This window comes from Amblyomma mixtum, chromosome 7 (genome assembly GCF_055824585.1).
Source record: "Amblyomma mixtum isolate Tamu chromosome 7, ASM5582458v1, whole genome shotgun sequence".
Classification (NCBI taxonomy): domain Eukaryota; kingdom Metazoa; phylum Arthropoda; class Arachnida; order Ixodida; family Ixodidae; genus Amblyomma; species Amblyomma mixtum.
Window position 1 is genome coordinate 93,425,539 of NC_143018.1, and position 27,348 is coordinate 93,452,886.

Consider the following 27,348-nt stretch of genomic DNA (forward strand, 5'->3'; position numbering starts at 1 on the left):
CTAACTGATGTCATTACAGAATCTTGGAGAAATGAGTGTACAGGTAACCCCGCACTGCACCCTGAACCACTCAAAGGCCGTCATATCTGAATATGAACTCCTACAGAGTACCGATGCGGAAATGGAAGAAGAACTAGCCGAACAAGGAGTAATAGCAGCCCGACGAATAACCATCCGGAGAAACAATGCTGAAATCAAGACCAAACACATTGTCCTAACTTTCAATAGCACTACTCTTCCTCATTCTATCCACGCCGCATACCTCCATTGTAAAGTCCGCCCGTACATACCGAATCCGAGACGATGTTTCAAACGCCAGCGCTTTGGACACAGCATGTTGGCTTGCCGGTGTAAACCCACTTGTGTCACATGCGCAGAAGACGCACATACAGAGGAAAGATGCGAACGTACACCAAAATGCATCAACTGCAATGGCGCACATAGCGCGTACTCCAGGTCGTGCCCAGTCTGGAAAACAGAAAAACAAATCATAACTCTGAAGACCACAGAAAACCTATCCTACCTTGAGGCAAAAAAACGCGTCTCTTTCCAACAGAAAGGGACATACTCCGAAGTGGTGACGCGGGGACCGCCGCCGCCTTCGGTTTCTGTCGGCACACAGGTCAATCCGGTGGACCTGGCGTCGACAACCAAGTCCCCACCACAGAAGTCGGTGGTACAGTTCACAGGGCTGAAAATTTCGTGAGAAGACCATGCGATCCTCACCGGAGGCCCTCAGGCCCCACTTTCAGCAGCGGCGTCCTCGGCGACAGACACACAGAACAGCTCTGCTGAACTGGACCTGTCGCCCCACCCCTCTAAGAAGGCAACTGCTGGCCCAAGAGACTGCCGCTGTAGCAGGGCCTGGTTCAGCGGTGCCAGTGAAAAAGACGAATGCGAAGGCCACGGGCCATCGCAACCAAGAAGCATCCTCCACGTCCACCGTGGAGGATATGTCAGCGAAAGTCCGCCGACATCTAGAACTCACACATCTGCGGCGTCTCCGCGGAAATCCGGCGCCACGAATGGCGACGGATTCAACTCCTGGTTCGCCACCGCTGCAGCGGCGGCGAGACTCCCTAGAGAAAAAAGGGAAACCACGAATCACTGCTCCTGAAAATAAGTAACTTTCCCAAATCCCCAGCTTACCACAATGGCATATCTAATACAACGGAACTGTAGAGGTCTACACAGAAACTACACAGACATAACCGCTATGCTCAAAACAATGGCACCTACAGCTTTGTGCCTGCAGGAAACGAACCTTGGGCCACAGCACCCCGCAGGGGCGTCTGATTCATGCAGACTATGGTGAGTTGCGACACCACGGGCACTGTTGGGACTGGGAGTCCGAGCCAGGAAACGGTCGAGGCGACGGTGAGTCAAATGACTTTTATCTACAGTATGTACAAGGGCTTTTACATGATCCCTCACTCCCCTTTTTGGGGCAGCGAACGCTGTGACGCTAGGGGTCAGATGATTGAAGATTTTATTCTGGAAACTTGCCGGCAAAGACAGCCGTCTTGCTTGATTTATTCAAGTCTGAGTAGAAGCATTTCGACACTGAACTTTGGCAACGACACCAGGGTCGCATGTGGCCTCGGCACGCTGGGGTTCACGATAGGTGCTGCGTCGACGCCGGGATGCTTGGTCCCCGGTCGCGGTTCCTCTACACGACCTCATTGGCTGTGTCCTGCGCTGCTCCGGCTGTTGGCGTCCGCCGCTGTTGTCTTCCTCGTTCGTGACGAGGCCAGAGCTTTGTTGTCTTGAAACACAAAAAAACATCTGCACTGGACACCCTTGCCAATCCAATCCGCGTGGCTTTTTGAGCTTGTTGGTGCATATGGGAAATATGTTAATCTGTAATTTTATGTGTAAGTTCGTTTCCCATTTCGAGCGCGACTGTTCAATCCCATTGGACCTGCACTTGACCGATATACCTGCTGACAAGCTTACGCCTTTACTTGTTATTTCTTTTGCCTTGAATTTTTCTAAACTGATGGGGCACAAGTCCGCACTATTCGACTTTCACGTTTTGACTTCTAGCAGAGTGCCTCTTACCATTGCAGGTGTCTGCGCTGAGGTTTCTCTCAGTACAACTTTCAGCAGAGGCTGCACATCATGTGGGCCCATCCTTCTTCTGAGTGAGTGCACTCATGTGTAAACAGAATATGCAGTTGATGCTGTGACCATTCCTTTTCTGTATATCATCCAGTTTGAGGAATTTGCTTGAATGTGTTCAAATATTTATCATGTCAATTTCTGTGTTTGCGTATCCTTCTTGGAGGTGGCTGTAAATTTGTTCTGCTGAGAGCACTCCTGCTGCAATAGCCTTCCTCGCAGCTTCAACAAGTGCTAGTGGGTTTTTTACATCAAGGTTTGCTAGGCTTCCTGTGCTTGTTGCACTATCTTCATGCTGCTCGTACAGCCAAACACTGGATGAGATTGGCTGTGCTGGTAGCAATGGTGCTGTATTGTTGCATGATGGATGCACAGCCGTGCTGCCTGAACCTTTACCTGACAGTGGGTATGCCATTTGGTCACTGCGACTTCCTGAAATGGAAGAAATACAAGTGAATTCCTGTACTTAGACAAAAAAATAAATTTCTGCGCATTTTTTTTTGTGTTTTATTATGTTGCTCTCACTAAATAGAGATGTATACTGAAGCATCTACTTTTTCCTGAAACTATTCGTTCAGGGATTACTACTGAACATTAGGTTCAAATAACATACACAAACAGTGACAGTGTGCTAGATGAAACTCTTTACGCACAATAAATAAGCTTGCTAATTGTTTAGTTTGGTACATTTCAATTGGCATGCTATAACGAGTTGCTAAGTCAAGAAGCGCCTTGCATCAAAGTAATCTATAACAATGCAAGGCGAGCTTCCGATTTCTGGCGCCCAGTAATCGGCACTCTGCGAGTGAAATTCGATTCTGTTTCATCTTCATGTTTTCAAAAAGTATTGTAAGTAGAATAACCTCTGTTTGTGCGCTATGATTTCAGCAGGTCTACCCCCGCTGGTATCTGGACAGCATCAGGAATCCGTGGAAGCAGATGCTATAAATTTCTCTGAGAACATCTAGATAGGATTTTTCCTTGTAACATCCTATAGTTTCAGAACGTCGTGCACTGTAAAAAAATGGCTCACTAGTTGGCTGCATACGCATTCTTCCACGAACGACATTTCCTCAACTAACAACGTCGCGGACTACAGGAGAATAACTAGGTGCAGTGTTAGCACTCCCTATGCCTATGCAGATACGCACATGGTCTCCGCACACACCGGCCTCAAGCAAGAACACCACGCTGGTTTCTTAAGCCTCCTTCGATAAGCCGCCGATAAAGAGTCCATAAACAGTCCGCTTATGGAATCACTCTCTGATCCTGGGGCCATCGTAACATGCAAGCTCGCGCTGCTGGGAAAATGAGACAAAGTAGAAGCGAAGTTTAGTCACGTGCCACAAGCTGCATAGCACTCGAGTCATGATGGCACACGCTGGTGTCACTACGCATCACTATACTTTTTCACTACACTTTTCACTACACTTTTCCTGACTCTTTAACAAATAATCTGAGAATCCTGATTTGATTAACTTTCGGTATGGTTGCGTCCTCAACCTTAATATTGAAATTCCAGTAGCGCTCGTACTGGAGTGCTTTCGGATTGTATATGAAGAGTTCGGACTCTTTAGCCAAGTGGACGGGTATAGCGAAGGAACTGTCTAGAAGCTCAGCAACTATGCTGCACAAATAATAGGGATCTTAAGGGGGGTCGCCTCAAGGTCTGAGGCCTCAAAGAATGTAGCATCCTGAAATTGACGGAGGCATATATCATTAGCAGAATATGCTATGCCATGCCATTCCTCGATGTTGGGGGGAGTGAGTTAGGATCAATGCACTTATTAGGCCTTGCGTCAAGAGGACGCTGGGCCTACCTATCTCCACCTCTATAGACCGGGTGCATAATAGTTGCACTAAACTCGCTGAGGCGGTGCCTGCTTCAACCCCAGGATGCTTGGACCCCAGTTCCTCCGTTCGATTTGCTAGGCTGTGCTCGGCGCTGCTCCAGCTGCTGGCGACTGCCGTTCTTTTCTTCCTTGTTTGAGACACGGCTAGAGCTCCCCGACGCTGGGCTGCACACGAGCCATCCCTGTGTCGCAATGCTCAAACTCTGCAGTATGTGACCAGATTGCATATTTTTGAGAAACTAAGCGATATACCCGAAATGCCACTCACCTCCAGCGGCATGTCGAGCCCAGCAGGGTTGTTTCAGATAAGGTCGAATGAAGATGACGGCCAGTGGTTGAAATATTTTTGCGTTATTGCCTGGCGACTAGGATGGATTGAAAACTTGCAGAACGCAGCTCTTAGGCATTGTTCTTTGCTTGCGCAATGTCGGAGTAACCGGCGGAGCTATAGCAAACCGAAGAGTGCGGCGAAGGATTAAACTGGGTCGGTAACGAAGGGAGGGTGAGAATGATAGGGAGGAGAGAATGGCGGAAGTATACGGTGAAAAGTGGAGGAAAATAATATGAGGGGTCGGGCTCTGCTAGCGCCGGCTGTTTCATAATGACTTCTTAAACGCGTTTACTGACGGCCGTGATGCTTATTAGAATCTGCAGCGCAACCACCTGCGCAAACACGTCTGCCGTAGATGCGGCAGCAGGCAGATGCTTTCGCAGCCCCTCCATTTCAGGCAACACACATGGGATGGATTTTGAATAATGGTGTACTGCCTTGCCCAAGTGAGGCGATTCCTGCTCAGATTGTGAGCCCCTTAATTCTCACACAGGTCTTTGGATGGGTATGTTCCAATCAGCCTAAGATATTCAACAAAACTGCTGGCCCCAACTTGCTTTGGCCATGATTCAGCAGTCGAACAGTCAACTAGCACATACATGGGCATGTATAGGGCCGTTTGTACACTAAAAGTATCGCACCCTGAAAGGTGCATTTCTGTGTCTATACACAGTGAAAAAATTTTACACATCTAATGAGCATATAACACCCCTTGGACTGGGGTGTTGCATCTGCACCCTTTTGCTAGGGGTGCTGAAACTGCACCCTTCAAGGAAGGCGTGTTCCTGTGACAATTTCCAATTTCTGCTTTATGAACGACTCCATAAATCCTTCGTAAAGCAAAAGCTAGGAACTGGCACAGTATATGCAACTGTGAAGTGTTGCAAAGTTAAAAATGAAAACAAAAGCACACATTACAAAACCGTATAGGTGGAAAATGCGGCAACCTACTTTCATTTCACAGGCAAGAACATAATCGGACATCCTCCACACCTTACTCCCAAGTCGGCTTACAGCAACATCCCGCTTACTGGATTGTAAAAATGGGTGAATATGAAGAATGTTTCTCGCAGAACCACATGGAATGAATTTTGATACCTGTACAGAAACGTAAAACACTTTCCAAGCTTGCACCCCAAAAGCATGCTTGGAGATACTCTTCTGCTTACGCTTTATACCAAGTTGCTCAGCCACTGTGCAGAAAGGGATGTAGTGCTGGGTTTAGAAAACAGCTATAAAAAGTGTCACTGAGACAAGGCATCTGTAGAACTCACAAAAATTTATTAACACCAAACAGCTGAGCTGGCTGAGCCTCTTATATGATGCCAAAGAAGCTAGAACTTGGTTTCTGTTTCTTGCAATAAGCTTCTTGGAAGTCAGCATTTACCACTGAACGCTTTGTTACAAATTTGTTTAAAAACAAACTTCGTGACAACTGTTCGGGGTGTTGTCAAGTGCATCTTTAGGTACAGGTGCTCCAGGACAACTAGCGTGTTAAATGCGTCACTTGAGTAACGCAAGTTGAAAAGCGAGTACGCTCCAAGCAAAACAATTAGTCCCCCTTCTGCATTGCACGTGGAAAACGGGCGCTTGCGTTCCACGACGAGGTAAAAGTAGTCTGCGTCTTCAATGTACTCGCCACAGTAGAGTACACAAGGTGTGATTGGCATTAGACCCTGCAGTGAAAAAGAAGTTTGCAATTTAGGTGGATAATTGCAGCAGTTTGTACTAAGCAGCTTGTTACTTTAAAGCTTGCATCATCCATAATGCAATATTTTTTGATAAAATGTGGTGCCCGTTCAGCTTGCCAGTTTGCCAGGCTTGCTGGCAGCCATTTAAGCACTACGGAAAACTGTGGATGTATGAGATCGCCTCTAGTTTGTTGGTGCCCTGTTCACATTCTCTTCGTTTTCTATACCTTTTGCTTCAATTTCTGCTGGCTGCAGCAGAAAACACAAAGCTAAAAGCTAAGTGCAGAGTGGGTGTGGTTCGCAAGGTACTCCCTTTTATTTGAGGAAATTTAGGATATTTACTTGTGCAAATTTCGCCCTTTTTTCTCTTAAATTAAGGCATCAAAAAAGGGGCGTGCAGATTACACGTAGATTTTCCGAACATGTCCAAAGAAACTCTACAAAGTTCTTAACCCACATTGTATACGATATGTCAAGCTTGCAAATCGTGTGCCTCATTAGCCAATAGAAAATGGACTCCAAATATATATCGACAAATACCTGCCTCCCACTTTCTCTCTTGCGCCCGCCTCAAACACACGTTATGTCTAGTTTCCCACGAGACGGCATGACAACGCGTGCGCAGCTCAAAGCAATAAACGCGGAAGGGTACGGTCACAAAGCCATCACTAAGAGGCAGACTGAGATGCAAGGCGATTAAACAGTGCCCTCGCATGCGGCCCGACAAAGCAGCAGCAAACAGAGCAGGTAACAGTTCGACGGTTTCGGATTCTTGCGCAATGCACGCTCCAGAGGTTACTAAAAGTTTTCTTTTGCAGCTGCTAGTACGGGAAAGCGGCCGCATGTGCGAGCAAGCGGGTAAACGGCTACTTTTCTTACTGGAACAAATTTATTTATGAATTACTGACTCTCTTACACCACTCACCTTTCAAAGCCGCGCGTGGCAACGTGGTTTTGCCACTTTTCGGAAGCCTGCGTTGCGGGCACCTCCATGCATCCTGGTGGGCTTCCAGAGTACAGCGCGCAAAATATGAGTTTTTTTTTATAAATACGGATAATAAGGGGCGCAGAAAAGGGTTGATGCCTTAGACTGTCAGCAGCTTGTCTTTTCTTTTTATGCCAAGACTACCCCTGAGAACTAAGCTTAGCACAGTTTGAATGCTTGCCTCAATGGCCTCATGCCTCCATCTTTATTGATAAGGAAATTGAAGTTGTCGAGAAACTGGGACATTGCCGAAGCATTTCACACAGAAATCCTGTAACTACACCAAACTTTGGCGTCTTAAGCACAATCCAATTGCCACAGTGTTGCACAAAGTTCTGAGGCTAATCCAACGACACTATATACAACCATGAACAATACAAGGTATAAAAATTAACTTCCCCTACATATTTTCAAACCTTCTCACTGCAAAAAAATTACAGATTATAATCAGCCTATGTCTACTGCTGAAGAAAGTCTCTGCTGATGACCTGGTTATCCCTTGCCCTGCACCAGCTGCAGTTATCCTGTTTCTTAATATTACTCTGGATATCTGCGCTCTTCGAAGAGAGACCACTCCAGCCGGGTGAGCAGAGGCATTGATGTACAGAGGAGGTTGAAAAGAGGTCGGGGACTGAGCGCGTAGTTGACGATGTACAGCTCAGTAAGGCGTTCGCAGACAGAGCGATACTGCATATAGCATTTTCTTTGCATAAAAACACTGGATGAGATTGGCTGTGCGGGTAGCTATGGTGCTGTATCGTTGCAGGATGGATGCACAGTCGAGCTGCCTGAACCTTTACCTGACAGTGGGTATGCCATTTGGTCACTGCGACTTCCTGAAATGAAAGAAATACAAGTTAATTCCGGTACTTCTTAAATAAAAAATAAATTTCTGCGCATTTTTTTGTGTTTTATTATGTTGCTCTCTCTGAATAGAGATGTATACTGAAGCATCTACTTTTTCCTGAAGCTATTCATTCATGGATAACTGAACAGTAGGTTCAAATAACATACACAAACAGTGAGAATGTACTATATGAAACTCTTTACACACATTAAGTAAGCTTGCTAATTGCTTACATTGGTACATTTCGTGTCCTTTTAGACACAAAACGGCTCTCTATCTTATTTTCTTCCATCTTGTCGTATCGCGTCTGTAAGGACAGGAATCACTGGCTTTCTGTCTTCCTGTTCTTTTCTCCTTGTCGTTTTATGTCTGAAAGTACAGGAATCACTGGCTTTATGTCTACTTCTTCTTGTTGTCCTGCTTGTAGACTGAGCATGTGCATGGTTGTCTCCACGACGGTCAGCATCCACGACAGTATGTGGCTTGGTTGTCGTGTCGAATAGGTTCAATTCTCTCTCCGAGAGAAAGGGCAAACTCGTAAAGAAAAGAATGTGCTTGGTTGTCTCCACGACGGTCAGCATCCACGACAGTATGTGATTTTGTTGTCCAATGGGTTCAATTCTCTCTTCGAGAGAAACGGCAAAGTTGTAAAAAAAAAACGTGCATGGTTGTCTCGACGGCGGTCAGCATCCACGACAGTATGTGGCTTTGTTGTTGAATAGGTTCTATTCTCTCTTAGAGAGCAAGGGCAAACTCGTAAAAAAAGCGTGTGCATGGTTGTGTCCAGGACGGTAAGCATCCACGACAGTATGTGGCTTTGTTGTCGAATAGGTTCTATTCTCTCTCTATTCTCTATTCTGAAGTGGAAGACGAAATGAATTCCCGCGTGAAAGGGGCGAACGAAGAAGAAGAGGCTGATGGTGTTGGCACCATGTTTTTTGGTTGCAGCTTAGAATGGCCGTTTTTTGTCTTTTTAGACACAAAACGGCTCCCTGTCTTCTTTTTTTTTCGGGTCTGGAAGGACAGGAATCACTGACTTTCTGTCTTCTTGTTTTTCTCCTTCTTGTTGTTTCATGTCTGAAAGGGCAGGAATCACTGGCTTTATTTCTACTTCTTGTTGTCCTGCTTCTTGTAGACGGAGCATTTGTATGCTTGTCTCTACGACGGTCAGCATCCACGACAGTATGTGGCTTTGTTGTCGAATAGGTTCTATTCTCTCTTCAAGAGCAAGGGCAAACTCGTAAAAAAAGCATGTACATGGCTGTATCCACGACGGTCAGCATCCATGACAGTATGTGGCTTTGTTGTCGAATAGGTTCTATTCTCTCTCCGAGAGCAAGGGCATGCCCTTGCTCTTGGAGAGAGCAAAATTTTGGTCTCAAAAATTCCATCAGCTTGCCGGTCTGAAGGAACCCGTAATTTGGGCATGATGGTGATGTTCCTGATGGTGATGGGCCTGATGGTGATGGGCTTGATGGTGATGGTGACGGTCTGAATGTATGCTCAGATCAGTGCTCGGCAGATACTAGGCCTAACTTCATATATGTTCACGAGCACGCACCATTATGTATCGCATGAAAGGTGTATGACAGTGAAAAGCCTACTGTCCCACTATGCCAAGCTTGCTAGCTGGTCAAGAGGGTCAGAAGAGCTTTACAATACATCTTTAGCAAACCACCTAATTTATACAAATAATTTATTGACTCTCGATCCTGATGCGAATTAATGAAAATAATGAAAAAAAAATCAATCGCGGCATGGTTCTTTTCTTTGCATGTTCCCCAGCTTTTGGGACAGGTACTTTCGGACAGCCTTCAGCCGTTTCTGCCACAGATCGGCTGGCACGTCGCCCATGTAGACGTGGAATAGAGCTGCACAGAATCAAATATATTGCTTTTGTCCTAGCGAGCCTCGATTCACCCATACCGTAATGTCGTCGGCGTACATCGCGTGCTGGATGCCATCGATCTTGCTGAGTCTTCTGGCCATTCCGATCATTGCAATGTTGAAAAGCACTGGTGAGATTACGGATCTTTGCGGCGTGCCCTTACGTGGGGTGGTAAAGGTGGCGCTTCGCAGGTCTGCCGATCCCACTGTCTTTGTGCGTTCTGACAGGAAGGATCTTACGTAGTCGTGGGTTCTTCTGGCAATCTGCGCTCTTCGAAGAGAGACCACTCCAGCCGCGTGAGCAGAGGCATTGATGTACAGAGGAGGTTAAAAAGAGGTCGGGGACTGAGCGCGCAGTTGACGACGTACAGCTCAGTAAGGCGTTCGCAGACAGAGAGTGATACTACATATAGCATTTTCTTTCATAGTTTGCTTTCTTTCTGAGTGCAGGGGGCATGGAGTTGGGTGGGTGGGAGGTGAAGTGAGAACAATAGCTTCACATTGCAAGCATATCTAATATGTAATTGGCTTAGCCCTGCTAAATCGGCTATACAGCCACGTACTTGCGGCTTTGAGCGTGAACAAACAATGCTAGTGCACAATATTCCGTGCTTAGCCGAGCTAAACCGACCATCATTTTTTTTTCTGCATCTGCCATGGCACATGTTGAGCTGCATCAACTCATATCCTCCACGATGACCCCGTTGCCTATTTCAGCCTTCACATGCAAATTGATCTTGTTTCCGCCTGAAAGCAGAATCACTGTTAACAAATACAAGTTTAAAAAGCTGGCTCAGTTTTGTGAGAACTGAAGGAACTATGTCACATGTTTCCTGGGAGTAATCTATTTGTCTTGCCTAGTTTGATATTTCCCTTTAGTGTGCTTTAATGCGCGCTTCCACAGCGCGTCTCTCATTGGGACCCGCATATATGTGTGGGGTGTTGTCCAGGTAAGCCCTCCTTTCGACGGTGGCTTCTGCGATGAAAACAACCGCCTCAAAGTGGGTGCGCCCAAATACAAAGTCGTCCCCCTGTGGGTCGGAGAGGGTGTGCAGGCTTTGTGTACAATGAAGAGCTTTACATTTTCCGAGGGTGCAGTGCACTGCAGGCCGGTTACTTTGCAGACATGCACAAGTACGACCCCGAGATGTCGTGCTGGACCATAGTAAGGCCACTTGGTGTTGGGGAATGTGAGACTCGAATCTTGCGACGGTGAATATTGAAGAGACGTTGAAGACACAGGAACACATTCATTAACAAACATGCAAGGAAACCTGTACTAACTTTACAGTACAAATACACAATGAGTGGTCGGATCGAACGCGGCACAAATGTCTCTTTTTTGCCATCGAAGAGGCCACTGTCTTGCCGAGGGGGCCCGGCCGTTTTTCCTTGATCAGGCCGTTTTGTGCCCGAACTCGCCTCACAGGCACTGCTGACGAAACCCGATCTCGGGTTAGCCATCAGTGCTGCAAACAGGGACTGTCCCCGCACTGTTCCGGTCCCCTAAGGCGCCCCGTTGCGGAGACGGACATAGGAAACACACAGACAAATGTAAAGGAAAGCACACGGGTGACGAAAAACACGCTAGAATAAACGATTCCATTCATGGGAGATGCACTCTCCCTTCCTCAAGTAAAAAAAGGGAGTACACAACACGTGGCTCAGGCCCATCGGCGAGGAGCTTCCACGGCTGGTCTGCTGCTGGTGAAAAAGAGTGTCTTTGGTGGCTTTGGTCCGGTACTTAACCAGGAGGATGGACAGACCGGGCGGCTTATGAATCTTCACGTATTGCACTTTGCCCCGACACTGCAGAGCTTGTGCCTACTTGCAGTCATCGATGCACGGCTCAATGTTAGCGACTTTCGATGTTAGCAACTTCACACCCACACAAAGCCATTGTGGTGGTGTAAAAAAAATAGTAAATTGGTTTTTGAGGAAATGGCGTTTCTTGATGTTCCCAGTTTCTTGATGTGAAGAAACTGGTATCAAAGCAAACTTCCTGTAATGGCCATCCTTATGTTAAGCTGCTGTGACTGGATGATCTTTTTTGTTTCTTCCAACTTACACTCTGGTAGAAATTCTGCGATGGTGGACTTAGGTGGCTGTATCAGTAACAAAAAAATGTATGCCACCTTAGAAACAACACATCACTGAGTGGAACCAAGGTTGTCTTAATCTGACTGAGGCTCACTTAAATATTTCGCATGTGCTGAGATTGAATTAGAGAATGTTTACCATTCAGTTACTCATCTCAGCACTTGGGCCAGTCATTGTCAATGCATTGAGGCACGCACTTTATATCTTAAAAAAACAAGCTCATTTTCATTGTGCAGGTTCGGCCACAGCTAAAAGTAGCTGCAGCTCATATTCGCAGCAAAAAGGTGATCCCTTCCATGTGTTGTCTAGAACATCCCACTTAAAATCTCTTAAAAGACAGGCAAACCACATCTGAAAAATTTGCGTGGGGTGAGAAAGAGTATGTGCCCTCTGTCATTCTGTAACGCCTTCCTGCTTCTTTGTTATCTTGTCTTGTGTCTCTAAGGTAATTGTTTCCTTTTCTTTCTTCCAAGCAGGATATTACCTTGAATGAGTTGCGTGGTCACCTTCGTAGTTTGCACAGCATGGTGCAGCATCACAATTGTCGGAATGGTGGTCACTTGAGACACATTTGACACAGGTATCACGGCTGCTGCAGCTTTGGGAGCCGTGGGCAAACCTCTGGCATTTGGAGCAGCGTCTGGGGTTAGGTATATATGGTCGAACGGAGATTTTTGCGTACCCTACCTCGATTGACTCGGGCAGGGTGCAGGAGGCAAAGGTCAGGACCAAATGTTTCGTAGGAATTTTCTTTGTTTTCATTGCAGATTGTAATTCTGTGTACATTAGTCACATTCTGAGAAGACAGTCCTTCAAGCATCTCTTCCTCTGTTGGGTGTAGGAAGTCATTGATATGACACCGCACACTGCGTTCGATGATCTGTGTGGTGTGACGGAGAGAGGAATACCAACGAAGGTCTCAAAGTTCGCAAGCTTTGACATTTGAGTTATGTCGAGCAGTTCGGGCAGGAGGTCACCGGTAGCCAATTTTGTTACTTTGTACTGAGGGCCCAAAAATCAGAACTTTTGACACAAGGAATGAGGATATTTGTCTGGCTGGCTTTTCTATTTGTTTACTATGAACGATGAGCTAAAATTACAAAACAAAAACATACTGTTAAATTCTGCTAGGTCCCTAGACATTTTGATATTGTAGGTAATGAGATAGCAGATGCATGTGCTGCACAAGCCTGAAGTGGTCAAATAAAACAAGTGAACATACCGCACAGAGGTTGTATGAAGTTTACCCTGACACACAACTTCCTACGGGCAAAACAAGACAAACTTCTGTGAAATGTGTGCTAGAAGCTAGAAGAACTAAGAAATATTTCACATTTTACAATGAATGCATCCTGTTACACCCCATGCTGGTTTTAGACGATTGAGCACTGGTTGATTTTTCAAGTATATTCAAGTTCCTAAAGAAACCAGTATTTTAAACAAACTATAGGTATCTCCTTTAATTCTAGCCCTCTGTTTGGCGCATCATAGCCTTTGCTGATTTTGCGCCATAAAACAAAAAAAACATCTGCACTGGACACCCTTGCCAATCCAGTCTGCGTGGCTTTTTGGGCTTGTTGGTGCATATGGGAAAAATGTTAATCTAATTTTGTCATTGCATTTTTCTCATTTCGAGCGCGACTGTTCTATCCCATCTGGACCTGCACTTGACCAAAATACCTGCTGGTCTTCTTCAGGCACAAGCTTTCACCTTCACTTGTTATTTCTTTTGCCTTGAATTGTTCTGAACTGATGGGGCACAAGTCCGCACTGTTCGACTGTCACGTTTTGACTTCTAGCAGAGTGCCTCTTACCATTGCAGGTGTCTGCGCTGAGGTTTCTCTCAGTACAACTTTCAGCAGAGGTCGCACATCACATGAGCCCATCCTTCTTCTGAAGGTGTGCACTCATGTGTAAACAGAATATGCAGTTGATGCTGTGACCATTCCTTGTCTATATACCATTCACTATTGTATTATTCACTATTGTATTTAGAACCATGATAAACACAACTTCTTGCTTTTGAAATGGCGATGCCAGATTACGTCATTTATTTTGATGATAATTTTATGACGACTTAGCTGGTCTCATCAAAGTTCTACTTTTCCCAGCCAGGAAGTATGCCCTCTAAGGTGTAAATCGACTCAGAAAGGTAACATGCTTGACATGATGTTTTGTGGAAATGATGCTGGCAGCAGACGGTTTGGCACCTGATGGAGTTTATACAGCATACACATCAATGTGCTCGGTGCCTCCCAAGCGCTTATCAAGCTTGCACAACATGGATGCTCACATATTCTTCCCAGGTGGCTAAATAAGCAGGTTTCTGGGTTTTAAATCTGTTGCAAAAGGCGGGAGAAGGTGTGTTTATTTTAACGAGTATTGCATTGGTTTTAGATTGCTGACAGTGAAATAGTGATGTTCACTTCCTGCTCTTCTTATGTCTGTTTTATTTGCTGTGCTTGGGGTCTTATACTGTAGATAATAGATATTGTGTCTGATCTCTCTAAAGGCCCTTGTCAATCTCTGTGTGGCTTGCACTGTTTAGTATCTTCGTGTATGCCGTGACTTTGCGTTATGTTAGGTATTCGTTTGGAAGATGAAACTCTGCCACTGAAACTCCTGCTGTTATATATTATTGTGTATGAAACCTTATGTAACTATATTAATATAGTAATACCGTTGTTACTGATGTGGTTGGCATCTATGCATGTTTTCAATTGCTATGACTGCTAAAACTATTCCGTATCTGCAAGGCCTCACATTTCTGCTTTATAATAATTCTCACTTTAATTTATGCCTCACACCTTTTTTGTTTGTTGTTTTTCATGTGCGGTGTTGACATGGCTGGAAAAGCTGCGTCACAGAGTGCATGAACGACAGCAGCAGCTGAAAGTTCAGTTGTGTTCTGCGGATTCTTGTTTGTTGTGGGGTGATTCAGGGGAAGTGCTGCCCTGCAACCCTGCACTGTGAGCAGGTCAATGCCTGTGAGCTAGCAAGTGACAAACGTGTTCTTTTCTCTTTGTAACAAGTCATGACATACACAGATAAAGTCATGCAATGGGATGTAATGTTTGTAGTTTATGCTCCGCTCAGCTCAGCTGCAACAGTGTTTTTTGAGTCATGTGCTCGTGATTAGCTGTCCTCATGATATGAAATATGGGTCTAGTCTAAAAGAGAACAGCTTTTATTTTAGGCATGAATGGTCTTAAGCAAGGATTGGTTCTTCGATCATGACAAGATCTGGTCAGCTTGAGTTTGAGCAACCTCACCATTCATTAACTAACCTAGCGACATAGGCCAGCTGTTATCAATGCATTGAGGCATACCCTTTATATCTAAAAAAGTTCATGCATTGTTTCTTTGCGCATGTTTGGTCGCAGCTGAGAGTAGCTGCATCTCATCTCCACAACAAAATTCGCAAGGATGCGAAAAGTGCTTTTTTTTCCCCCAGTGTGGCTATGCTACAGTGCATAACCATCTTTTCAAGAGACACCAGAGAACCCACACTGGAAAGCGTCGTTACCAGTGCAGCTATTGCAGCAAGGCGTTCACTACTTCAGACAACCTTCTGCAGCACATCCGTATCCATACGGGCGAGAAGCCATACCAGTGCATTCACTGTGCCAAGAGCTTCTCGGACAAGAGCAACCTGACAGAGCATTTTCGCATCCACACAGGTGATAAGCCGTACCACTGTGATCACTGTGGCAAATGCTTCACACAAAAGGGCCACCTGAGAAAACACCTCCGCGTCCACACAGGCGAGAAGCTGTTCCAGTGCCATCTATGTCCCGAAGTCTTTCCGTGCAAAGCGAGCCTACGTCACCATGTGCGATCTCACAAGAGGGCAAATGTGTAGTATTTTTTTTTTTTAGCAAGTAAGTTTTCGTGGAGGCTGTGCCTGAAGTCCTGTTGGTGCACAGTGTATTCATCTCAAGGCATCTGCTTTGAAATATGTTACAGCGTGTTCTGCGAGCATTTATTGGAGAAGTTATTGTGAGCCATTGTGCGTTGTAAGAGTCTGCCAATTTCGTCCTGACGTTTTGATTGAAATGATCCAGAAGGATATTTTGACAATAATCATGTTGACACTATCTGATACATGTTGTAATATTTGTAGGAAAGTATGAGCGGTTACAAAATTTTAAGGTAACTGACTGCAAAGTAATATGCTATTCTGCACCTGAAATGTGAACAACACTATTAGATGTGTTTGCAGCGTATTAATGTTTTGTTTGGTTTCAAATTATCTCAAGCAGCATGCTTTTTGCCTGTTCTTTGCTTGTAAGGGAAAGAGTAGTTAACAAACCATTTCTGAAAAATTGGGCAGACTGCACAGTACGTTCTTGGAATGCTTGCTTCATTCAAAATGGTTCCCTTTCTAAAATCAGATGGGAGAAGGGTTCATCTTTGTTTTTTGTAGCGTACAACAATTTTTGCAGGAAATATGGCTCTGGCACATTTCTCTTGGCTGTTTTATAAATTGGATAGGTGATCCCTGTCTTGAAATGACACATTGTATTTATTTGTATTTTGGTGGAAATTCATGATGGTCGCTGCCTTCTCATTATTAATTGTACACTGCACTCTATACATTGCATCTCATGGAATGAGGGAATGCTTCAATGTTTCCTATCATCTGCTGCTTTGTACTTTACTGGTGAAAATGAAGCTGCAGCACTTGCTAACAGATTTTTCTTTATGCGTCTTTGAAGAGTTTTTGCTTAGCCATTTTACATTTTATTTATTGATGGGCAGTTTTGTGTTGTTTGCATCTGTGAGCCTTTGCTTCATGCAAAATCCTACATTTACAGCACCTGAGTGGTGTCTTCTTTTTTTTCGGGTCTGGAAGGACAGGAATCACTGGCTTTATGGCTACTTGTTGTCCTGCTTCTTGTAGACGGAGCATGTGCATGGTTGTCTCCACGGTGGTCAGCATCCGCGACAGTATGTGGCTTGGTTGTCGAATAGGTTCTATTCTCTCTATTCTCTATCCTGAAGTGGAAGACGAAATGAGTTCCCTCTTGAGAGGGACGAACGAAGAAGAAGAGGCTGATAGTGTTGGCAGCATGTTTTTTGGTTGCAGCTTACGACGGCCGTTTTGTGTCCTTTTACACACAAAACGGCTCGCTGTCTTTTTTTTTCTTCTTGTCGTTTCGGGTCTGGAAAGCCTGGAATACACTGGCTTTCTGTCTTCTTGGTTTTCTCCTTGTCGTTTCATGTCTGAAAGGACAGGAATCACCGGCTTTATATCTACTTGTTGTCCTGCTTGTAGACGGAGCATGTGCATGGTTGTCTCCACGACTGTTAGCATCCATGAGAGTATTTTGCTTTGTTGTCGAATAGGGTCTATTCTCTCTTCGTGAGCAAGGACAAACTCATGAAAAAAGCATGTGCATGGTTGTCTCCACGACGGTAAGCATCCACGACATTATGTGGCTTTGTTGTCGAATAGGTTCTATTCTCTCTTCGAGAGCAAGGGCAAACTCGTAAAAAATGTGCATGGCTGTCTCCACGACGGTCAGCATCCACGACAGTATGTGGCTTTGTTGTCGAATAGGTTCTATTCTCTCTTCGAGAGCAAGGGCAAACTCGTAAAAGAAAGCATGTGCAGGGTTGTCTCCACGACGCTCAGCATCCACGACAGTATGTGGCTTTGTTGTCGAATAGGTTCTATTCTCTCTTCGAGAGCAAGGGAAGGCTCGTCTGCACGACGCTCAGCATCCACGACATTATGTGGCTTTGTTGTCGAATACGTTCTATTCTCTCTTCGAGAGCAAGGGCAAACTCGTAAAAAAAAAGCATGTGCATGGTTGTCTCCACGACGGTCAGCATCCACAACAGGATGTGGCTTTGTTGTCGAATAGGTTCTATTCTCTCTTCGAGAGCAAGGGCAAACTCGTAAAAAAAAAGCATGTGCAGGGTTGTCTCCACGACAGTCAGCATCCACAACAGGATGTGGCTTTGTTGTCGAATAGGTTCTATGCTCTCTTCGATAGCAAGGGCAAACTCGTGCTCTGCTAGTGCCGGCTGTTTCATAATGACTTCCTGAATGCGTTTACTGACGGCCGTGATGCTTAGAATGTGCAGCGCAACCACCTGCGCAAAGGCGTCTGCAGTAGATGTGGTAGCAGGCAGATGCTGTTGCAACCCCTCCATTTCAGGCGACACACATGGGATGGATTCTGAATAATGGCGTACTGCCTTGCCCAAGTGAGGCGATTCCTGTTCAAAGATTGGGAGCCCCTTAATTGTCACACAGGTCTTTGGATGGGTATGTTCCAATCAGCCTAAGATATTCAGCAAAACTGCTGGCCACAACTTGCTTTGGTCATGATTTGGCAGTCGGAACAGTAAACTAGCACATACATGGGCGTGTATAGGCACCCTGCACCCGCCAGGCACCGCCACCGTCGAGGCTGCGTTCAGCTCCCCCGCGCGGCCAGTTCCTCGTCCCTGTCAGGAAGGCTCGCCCCGCGACTGCGAAGGGGTGGCGTCTGCTAGCGGCTGCCGCTGTTCGTAGAGGCGGGATTTTGACCTATTCATTCATGAGGCTGAAAAATTCTTTCGAGGAGCGAATGTCAGGAAAGCAACGAAGCTTTTTGAAGCAGGCCATGTACACAATGTGAAAGAGTTGGTGTCGTGCGACGGGAGCGAAGTAGCAGCCCGGTGCATTGCGCAGACAAGCATCACTGCGCCACCGAAAACGATCAAACTAACGCTAAGAAATATTTCTATCTAATTCCTGTAAGCGCTGCTCTCTCTCTCAGTTTTTTTTTATGTAGCTGTCTTCCAGTAGACAGCTTGTTGCCGTGGGCTGCAGTTGCAAGGCAGGCATCGCAGGCAAATGTCAACACGCGCTCCTGCCGTTGCTGTGTTTTTGGAGCGGTGTCAAACGCTCTCCAAAACGAGCCGCCCGCAAGCCTGGGGTGTTCCTGCATTAAAAAACCTTACCCTAAACTTTCAAAGACGGCCAGGCGCCATAACAATGAATGTAATTAGAAAACTCCAGTTTTTGAGCGAACGACGCAAACCTGGCTTCATAACATTCTCTTTTTCCGCACCTTCGGTGTGCGCACTGAAAGTCATGCGAAAAACATCAAACTGTTTGATTCGGATTATGCAAAAAAGGAGTATCCCAGCTAATTCATGCAGGATTCTTGCCGAACGCTTGTGCTCAAGAAGCGGAATTTCATTTCAAGCTTTGTTTAATTTGTACACATTTAGTACAAGTACCCTGAATCTTCGACATTTGAATATATGTTTGTTGTAGCAACTTATCACCCAGTCCTTCAGATGTGGAGCAAAGATTTATCAGAAATATATTGCCATTTCCCCTTAAAACGTGCCTTTACTGTCGAAAAAGACGCTGAACGACAAGGCGCAGTGGAAGCGAGCAAGGATTCCGCGCATAACTGGAACTAAGGTAAACAATTCTTTACTGCGCAAAATTTGGGCTTCTTCCTCGGGTGTGACCACGGGCGAGTTATGCGTGGCTTTTTAAGCCCACGTATACTGTTGACAGCCAAGTCAATGACCGGAAATCGTGGGTGCAAGAAGAGGGAAGGGTTCCCAGAGAGCCGTTAGCATTCCTCCGCGTCTGTTGAATGTGCCATGACTCAAAAACTTGTCTAGGAGGTGATGCATGAGTCAAGCAAGCGTCTTCCGCACGGGTTTGGCCATTGTTTGACCAGAAACCGCGCGCGTGTGTTGCCTGTCACGAAGGGTGGGCCGTCTCCCAATGTCGCGTTGGAAATGCACAAAACCTTGTCCGAGGCGAATTAATATATGTATTATTGCATCCTACAACACAGCAATGTGTCCCGCTGTTGTTGTGTGCCATTTTATGCTCGGGCAGGACGTGCACAACTGCTTCACGACGGCGCGCGCAACACAGCGGGAGTGTCAGACTGCCCCCGCCTTCCTGACAGGGACGCGCGCGCCGCCGCCAGTGGCGCGCGCGTCGCGCTGGAGTTAGATGCGCAGGGTGCCTATAGGGCTGTTCGTACACTGTAAAAGTATCGCACCCTTAAAGGTGCATTTCTGTGTCTATACACAGTAAAAAAATTTTACACCCCTAATGAGCATATAACACCCCTTGGACTGGGGTGTTGCATCTGCACCCTTCCAATTGGGGTGCTGTGAGCACACCCTTTTGTTAGGGGTGCTGAACCTGCACCCTTCAATGAAGAGTGTTTCCCATACGGCAGGCGTGTTCCTGTGCCAATTCCCAATTTCTGCTTTACGAACGACTCCATAAGTCGTTCGTATAGCAAAAGCTAGGAACTGGCACAGTATATGCAACTGTGTAGTGTTGCAAAGAAATTAGTTAAAAATAAAAGCAAAAGCACACATAACAGAACCGTAGAGGTGGAAAATAAATGCGGCATCCTACTTTCATTTCACAGGCAAGAACATAATCGGACATCCTCCGCTCCTTACTCCCAAGTCGGCTTGCAACAACCTGCTTACTGGATTGTAAAAATGGCTGAATATGAAGAATGTTTCTCACAGAACCACGTGGAGTGAATTTTGATACCTGTACAGAAACGTAAAACACTTTCCAAGCTTGCACCCCAAAAGCATGCTTGGAGATACTACTCTGCTTACGCTTTATACCAAGTTGCTCAGCCACTGTGCAGAAATTGATTTAGTGCTGGCTTTAGAAAACAGCTATAAAAAGTGTCACTGAGACAAGGCATCTGTAGAACTCACAAAAATTTATTAACACCAAACAGCTGAGTTGGCTGACCCTCTTAGATGATGCCAAAGAAGCTAGAACTTGGTTTCTGTTTCTTGCAGTAAGCTTCTTGGAAGTCAGCATTTACCACTGAACGCTTTGTTACAATTTTGTTTAAAAACAAACTTCGTGACAACTGTTCGGGGTGTTGTCACATGCATCTTTAGGCTCAGGCGTTCCGAGACAATTACCGTGTTAAATGCGTCACTTGAGTAACGCAAGTTGAAAAGCCGGTACGCTCCAAGCAAAACAGTTAGTCCTTCTTCTGCATTCCACGTAGAAAACAGGTGCTTGCATTCCACGACGAGGTAAAAGTAGTCTGCGTCTTCAATGGACTCGCCACAGTAGAGTACACAAGACGTGGTTGGCATTAGAATATCTTCACCCTGCAGTTAAAAAGAAGTTTACAATTTAGGTGGGTAATTGCAGCAGTTTGTTCTAAGTAGCTTGTTACTTTCAAGCTTGCATCATCCATAATGCAATATTTTTTGATAAAATGTGGTGCCCGTTCAGCTTGCCAGTCCGCCAGGCTTGCTGGCAGCCATTTACACACTACGGAAAACTGTGGATGTATGGGATCGCCACTAGTTTGTTGGTGCCCTGTTCACATTCTCTTCGTTTTCTATAGTTTTTGCTTCAATTTCTGCTGGCTGCAGCAGAAAACACCCAAAGCTGAAAGCTAAGTGCAGAATGGGTGTGGTCCGCAAGGTACTCCCTTTCATTTGAGGAAATTCAGGATATTTACTTGCGTAAATTTCGCCCTTTTTTGCCTTAAATTAAGGCTTAAAAAAAGGGTTGTGCAGATTACACGTAGATTTTCCGAACATGTCCAAAGAAACTCTACAAAGTTCTTAACCCACATTGTATATACGATATAAGTCAACCTTGCAGATCGCGTGCCTCATTAGCCAATAGAAAGTGGACTCCATATATGTATCTGTTGTGTCCCCTTATTGCTTTTGTGTGTGTGCGCCCCCGCATCCTCCTCCTAACGACCACTCGCATCCTCCTCCTAACGACCACTCGCATCCTCCTCCTAACGACCACTTGCCCTTCGTCGCACGCTGTCGCCAGATGCCCCCCCATGGTGCGCCCCCGCATCCTCCTCCTGTTTTGGGAAGCCACTCCCTCCCGTGGACGCTTCTCCGCTCCCTCCTTTCTTCGGGCGGCCAGTTCGGCTCCTGCCTCGGTCGACGCTGGTCGCACCCTCATCGGCTTTAAATAAACGAAGTCTGAAAGTACCGTGTGCGTCTTTCGCTGCATTCAACACAGCGACCGGACACGACAGTGGCGACGAGAAAGTGGATTCGACCCGCGCTACGCAACGCTATTGACAAGCCATGGCTACGCGAGGGTTTCCCAATCAGATACCAGAGTTCAACGGCTCATCGTGGTCATCGTGGGTTGGACGCCTTCAGTTCTACTTTGAAGCTAACAACATCACAGACCCAGCCTTGAAGAGGGCCAACCTGCTGACGCTGTGCGGGGAGCAGACCTACGATACTGTCTGCGCCCTTATTCAGCCAAGCACACCAGCGGCAGTGTCTTACGACGACATCGTAAAAGCGCTGCAAAAGCACTACGACCCAAGGCCATCCGAGGTCTACAGCCGGGCTCGCTTCCAACGACGAGATCAACTGGGAGGAGAAACTGTGAGCGCCTACGTAGCCGCGCTCAAGAAGCTCGCTGCCGACTGCAATTTTGGAACGCTGTCGACAACAGCTACCGGGCAGGAGGGAGACGCAGCTTCTTCTGCTAACACCACCATGCTTCCCTTGGACGTGATGTTACGCGACAGATTTGTGTGCGGACTGAGTGACGAGTCACTGCAGCAGCGCCTGTTCGCTGAGAAGGACCTCACATTCAGCAAAGCTTACGACATCGCCGTTCGAGCGGAGAGCGCCGGTCACCAGCAGAGAGGGATTCGCCGGAACACCGAGCCGGTACACCAGACAAGCAACCAGGTGCGCAAGCCTTCTGTTGTTGTAAAATCGGTCAAAAAGGCACAACGCTGCTGGCGGTGTGACGACCAACACAACCCCCAGGGATGTCGATTCCAGTCAGCCACGTGTAATTTTTGCCACAAGCGAGGGCATATCGAAAGAGCATGCATTACGAAACGGAGACTTGCCAAGATAAAGTCACCTTCCCAGCCTAATCACAGCGTCAACGCCTCAGAGAATACGCCGCTATCTGATCTCCATGGAACAACATCAGCAACACCATCTGTGTTGTACGACCTGAACACCATGAATCTCGGCACGCGACCGAAGATTTTTACAGAAGTAAGCGTACATCACCAGCTGATTAAGTTCGAGGTGGACTCCGGCGCAGCCTGTACTCTGATCAGTGAGGACACGTTCCGAACTTCATGGCCATCTGACGCACCCGCCCTGCAACAAGACGACACGCACCTGCGAACGTGGTCAGGACAGAATCTGCCACTATTGGGCTCTGCCAACGTGCAGGTTAACTACAACGGCCAGACCCATACGCTACCTCTGCTTGTTGTGAAGGGCACAGGATCAAGCCTTCTAGGGAGAAACTGGTTTTCTCCACTAGGCGTGATGATATGCGGCATACACCAGACGCCGAGCCAGAACATGGTTGAGCAACTGCAAGAGAAATACGAAAGAGTATTCTCGGAAGAGATTCCAGGAAACGAAGGGCCCCCGGTCACACTGGAGTTGTTGGACAACGCGCAACCCAAATTTCTGAAGGCCAGGCCGGTGCCGTTTGCTCTCCGAGCTTCAGTTGAAAAAGAGTTGGAAAAACTGGAGCAGCAAGGTGTCATCGAGCCGACGCAGCATTCAGAATGGGCCACACCACTTGTCGTAGTTCGCAAGAAGAACGGAACCATACGCCTCTGCGAAGACTACCGGAGCACCGTCAATCTTGCGACTAAAGCGTCCTCTTACCCGCTACCGACACCTGAAGAAGTATTCAGTGTACTGCGTGGCGCAAGAGTCTTCAGCACATTGGACCTCACCCAGGCGTATCAGCAGCTGAAGGTGAGCGAGTCAACTGCTGAATTATTGGCAATTAACACACTGAAAGGCTTGTACAAAGTCAAGCGCCTGCCTTTTGGCGTAGCTGCAGCCCCGGCCATATTTCAAAAATTCATGGAGACAGTGCTTCAGGGCATCCCAGGAGTTTGTGTCTACCTTGACGATGTCATCATCAGTGGCACTTCCACTGAAGAGCATGCAGTGCGCCTAAAGCTCGTTCTCGAAAGGCTAGCAAACGCTAATTTGTGCATAAGCAAATCGAAGTGCTGTTTTGCGGTGCCAGAGGTGCAATTTCTGGGACACCGAATTGATGCGGAAGGCATTCACCCTACCGAGGACAAAGTGCGAGCGATCACAGGAGCACGAGCTCCAACAAACAAGCAGGAGCTACAGGCTTTTCTCGGACTCTTGACGTTCTACGACCGGTTCTTGGAACAAAGAGCTACCGTGGCCAACGACTTATACCAACTCCTTCGGAAAGATGTGACATGGACATGGTCGCCACGCCATCAGCAGTCATTCGATGCCCTGAAAGACCTGATTCGAAGATGTACAGTCCTCCGCCACTACGACGAAAGGAAGCCTCTGCTTTTGGCTTGCGACGCATCACCGTACGGAGTCGGCGCGGTTCTATCGCAAACTGACGAGCAAGGAAGGGAAGCTCCCATCGCCTTCGCCTCACGTACGTTGTCGCAAGCAGAACGCAACTACGCGCAACTTGACAAAGAAGGGCTAGCCATCGTCTACGCGGCGACACATTTTCACCAGTACATTGCCGGCCGAAAGGTGACCTTTATAACCGATCACCGACCGCTATTGGGCATTCTGGGACCACAAAGGCCTATGCCACCAACTTTGTCTCCGCGAATGACACGTTGGTGCATCAAACTCTCAGCGTACGACTACGCTCTGGTCTACCGCAATGGGAGTAAACATCAAAACGCCGATGCGCTAAGCCGTCTGCCACTAGACGCAACTGTTGACGAACCATTTCCACCAGGAGACGTTCTGATGTTCGAAGCACTGCCAGAACCTCCGCTTACAGCAGGCACAGTTGCAGCATCTACGCAGAAGTGCGCAGCTCTCCGGCTAGTTTACACAGCTGTTCAACAAGGCAACGTGCATAAACTCAAAGGGGACAACTTCGACGCTTACCGCAGGCGAGCTACAGAGTTGAGCACCCATCGCGGCTGCATCATATTTGGGTCCCGAGTTGTGATGCCGAGAGAACTACGCGCACAAGCTATGTCTCTCATCCACGCCGGACATCGGGGCATCGTTGCAATGAAAAAGTGTGCCAGAAGCTACATGTGGTGGCCTGGCATTGACAACGACATCGAAACAGTGGTGCGAGAATGCAAGCCTTGCCAGAGCAGCCGGAGCGCCCCGCCGAAAGCTCCTGTCCCAGAATGGGAAAAGCCAGACACACCATGGCACACACTGCACATTGATTTTGCAGGACCAATTGAGGGCTGCACTTTCCTTGTGGTCGTAGATGCCTACACAAAGTGGCTTGAGATAAGGCAAATGGGACAGACGACTTCGGCAGCAGTCATTGACAACCTCCGATCACTATTTGCAACGTTCGGCCTGCCGCGCAAGGTAGTGTCGGACAACGGAACACCGTTTGTGTCTGCGGAGATCCTCAAGTTTTATCGCGACAACGGGATCTCATCAGTTACATCGGCCCCCTACCACCCAGCGACAAACGGACAAGCCGAGCGCTACGTAGCCGAGCTAAAACGCGCCCTTGAAAGAGATCAGACAGGCTCGCTGCAGCGCCGCTTTGCGCGCTTTCTCTTCAAGCAGCACACGACGGTTCAGAGCACAACAGGCGAGACCCCCTCGAAAATGATGTTCGAGCGTGAAATGCGAACCCAGCTCACAGCCATCCTCCCCGAGCCAAAGGCAGAGACGTTCCGGGAAGAAAAAGCAATTCCGCGCTGCGGCACGCTTAATGAGGGGCAGCGCGTCCTCGCCCGACAGTTTCTGAAAAAGCCACGCTGGGAGGAAGCTACAATTGTCAGACGCATAGGCCTGCGCTCTTGGCTCGTCAACATACATGGCACAGTAGCACGCCGACATCTCAACCAGCTGCGTAGATTTACGACGCCGTCTGAGAGCTGTCCGCCAGCGGAGAGAACACGTGCACCATCTTCCCACATAGCCTGGCACCTCTTCCCGGAAGAAGAGACTTCGCCCAGGACAGACCTAGGAGACACAGCGAACAACAGCCAGCCTACAAGTGTTTCTCCCCCGAGCGCACAAAGCCAGCGCGCCTCCACGCGTGAGCGCCGACCCCCTGCACGATACCAGGCAACTTTCTAAGGGGGAAGGAAGTGTTGTGTCCCCTTATTGCTTTTGTGTGTGTGCGCCCCCGCATCCTCCTCCTAACGACCACTCGCATCCTCCTCCTAACGACCACTTGCCCTTCGTCGCACGCTGTCGCCAGATGCCCCCCCATGGTGCGCCCCCGCATCCTCCTCCTGTTTTGGGAAGCCACTCCCTCCCGTGGACGCTTCTCCGCTCCCTCCTTTCTTCGGGCGGCCAGTTCGGCTCCTGCCTCGGTCGACGCTGGTCGCACCCTCATCGGCTTTAAATAAACGAAGTCTTAAAGTACCGTGTGCGTCTTTCGCGGCATTCAACACAGCGACCGGACACGACAGTATCAACAAATACCTCCCTCCCACTTTCTCTCCGGTGCCCGCCTCAAACACACGTTATGTCTAGTTTCCCACGAGACAGCATGGCAACGCGTGCGCAGCTCAAAGCAATAAACGCGGAAGGGTATGGTCACAAAGCCATCACTAAGAGGCAGACAGAGATGCAAGGCGATAAAATAGTGCCCTCGCATGCGGCCCGACAAAGGAGCAGCAAACAGAGCAGGTAACAGTTCGACGGTTTCGGATTCTGGCGCAGTGCACACTCCAGAGGTTACTAAAAGTTTTCTTTTGCAGCTGCTAGTACGGGAAACCGGCCGCATGTGTGAGCAAGCGGGTAAACGGCTACTTTTCTTACTGGAACAAATTTATAAATGAATTACTGCCTCTCTTACACCACTCACTCACCTTTCAAAGCCGCGCGTGGAAACGTGGTTTTGCAACTTTTTGGAAGCCTGCCTTGCGTGCACCTCTATGCATCCTGGTGGGCTTCCAGAGCACACAGCGCAAAATATGAGACTTTTTTCTTATAAATCCGGATAATAAGGGGCGCAGAAAAGCTTTGATGCCTTAGACTGTCAGCAGCTTGTCTTTTCTTTTTATGCCAAGACTATCCCTGAGAAGTAAGCTTAGCACAGTTTGAATGCTTGCCTCAATGGCCTCTTGCCTCCGTCTTTATTGATAAGGAAATTGAAGTTGTCAAGAAACTGGAACATTGCCGAAGCATTTCACACAGAAATCCGGTAACTACACCAAACTTTGGCATCTTACGTACAATCCAATTGTCACAGTTTGCACAAAGTTCTAAGGGTAATCCAACGACACTATATGCAACCATGAGCAATACAAGGTATAAAAATTTGTTTCCCCTACATATTTTCAAACCCCTACATATTTTCCCTACATATTTTCAACGACAAGGCGCAGTGGAAGCGAGCAAGGATTCCGCGCATAACTTGAACTAAGGTAAACAATTCTTTACTGCGCAAAATTTGGGCTTCTTCCTCGGGTGTGACCGCGGGCGAGTTATGCGTGGCTTTTTAAGCCCACGTATACTGTTGAAAGCCAAGTCAATGACCGGAAATCGTGGGTGCAAGAAGAGGGAAGGGTTCCCAGAGAGCC

The 27,348-nt window shown here is 47.3% G+C and overlaps 1 protein-coding gene across 1 annotated transcript in view; it reads left to right on the forward strand.

Annotated features, from left to right (window-relative positions):
- The window catches only part of LOC149336872 (uncharacterized), a 47,241-nt gene that overhangs the window by 11,370 nt on the left and 8,523 nt on the right, over positions 1-27,348 (forward strand). Inside the window, exon 2 of the mRNA XM_089553629.1 lies at positions 15,447-15,665. Coding sequence (XP_089409755.1) covers positions 15,447-15,665 — 219 coding nt within the window. The remainder of the gene's footprint in view (positions 1-15,446; positions 15,666-27,348) is intronic.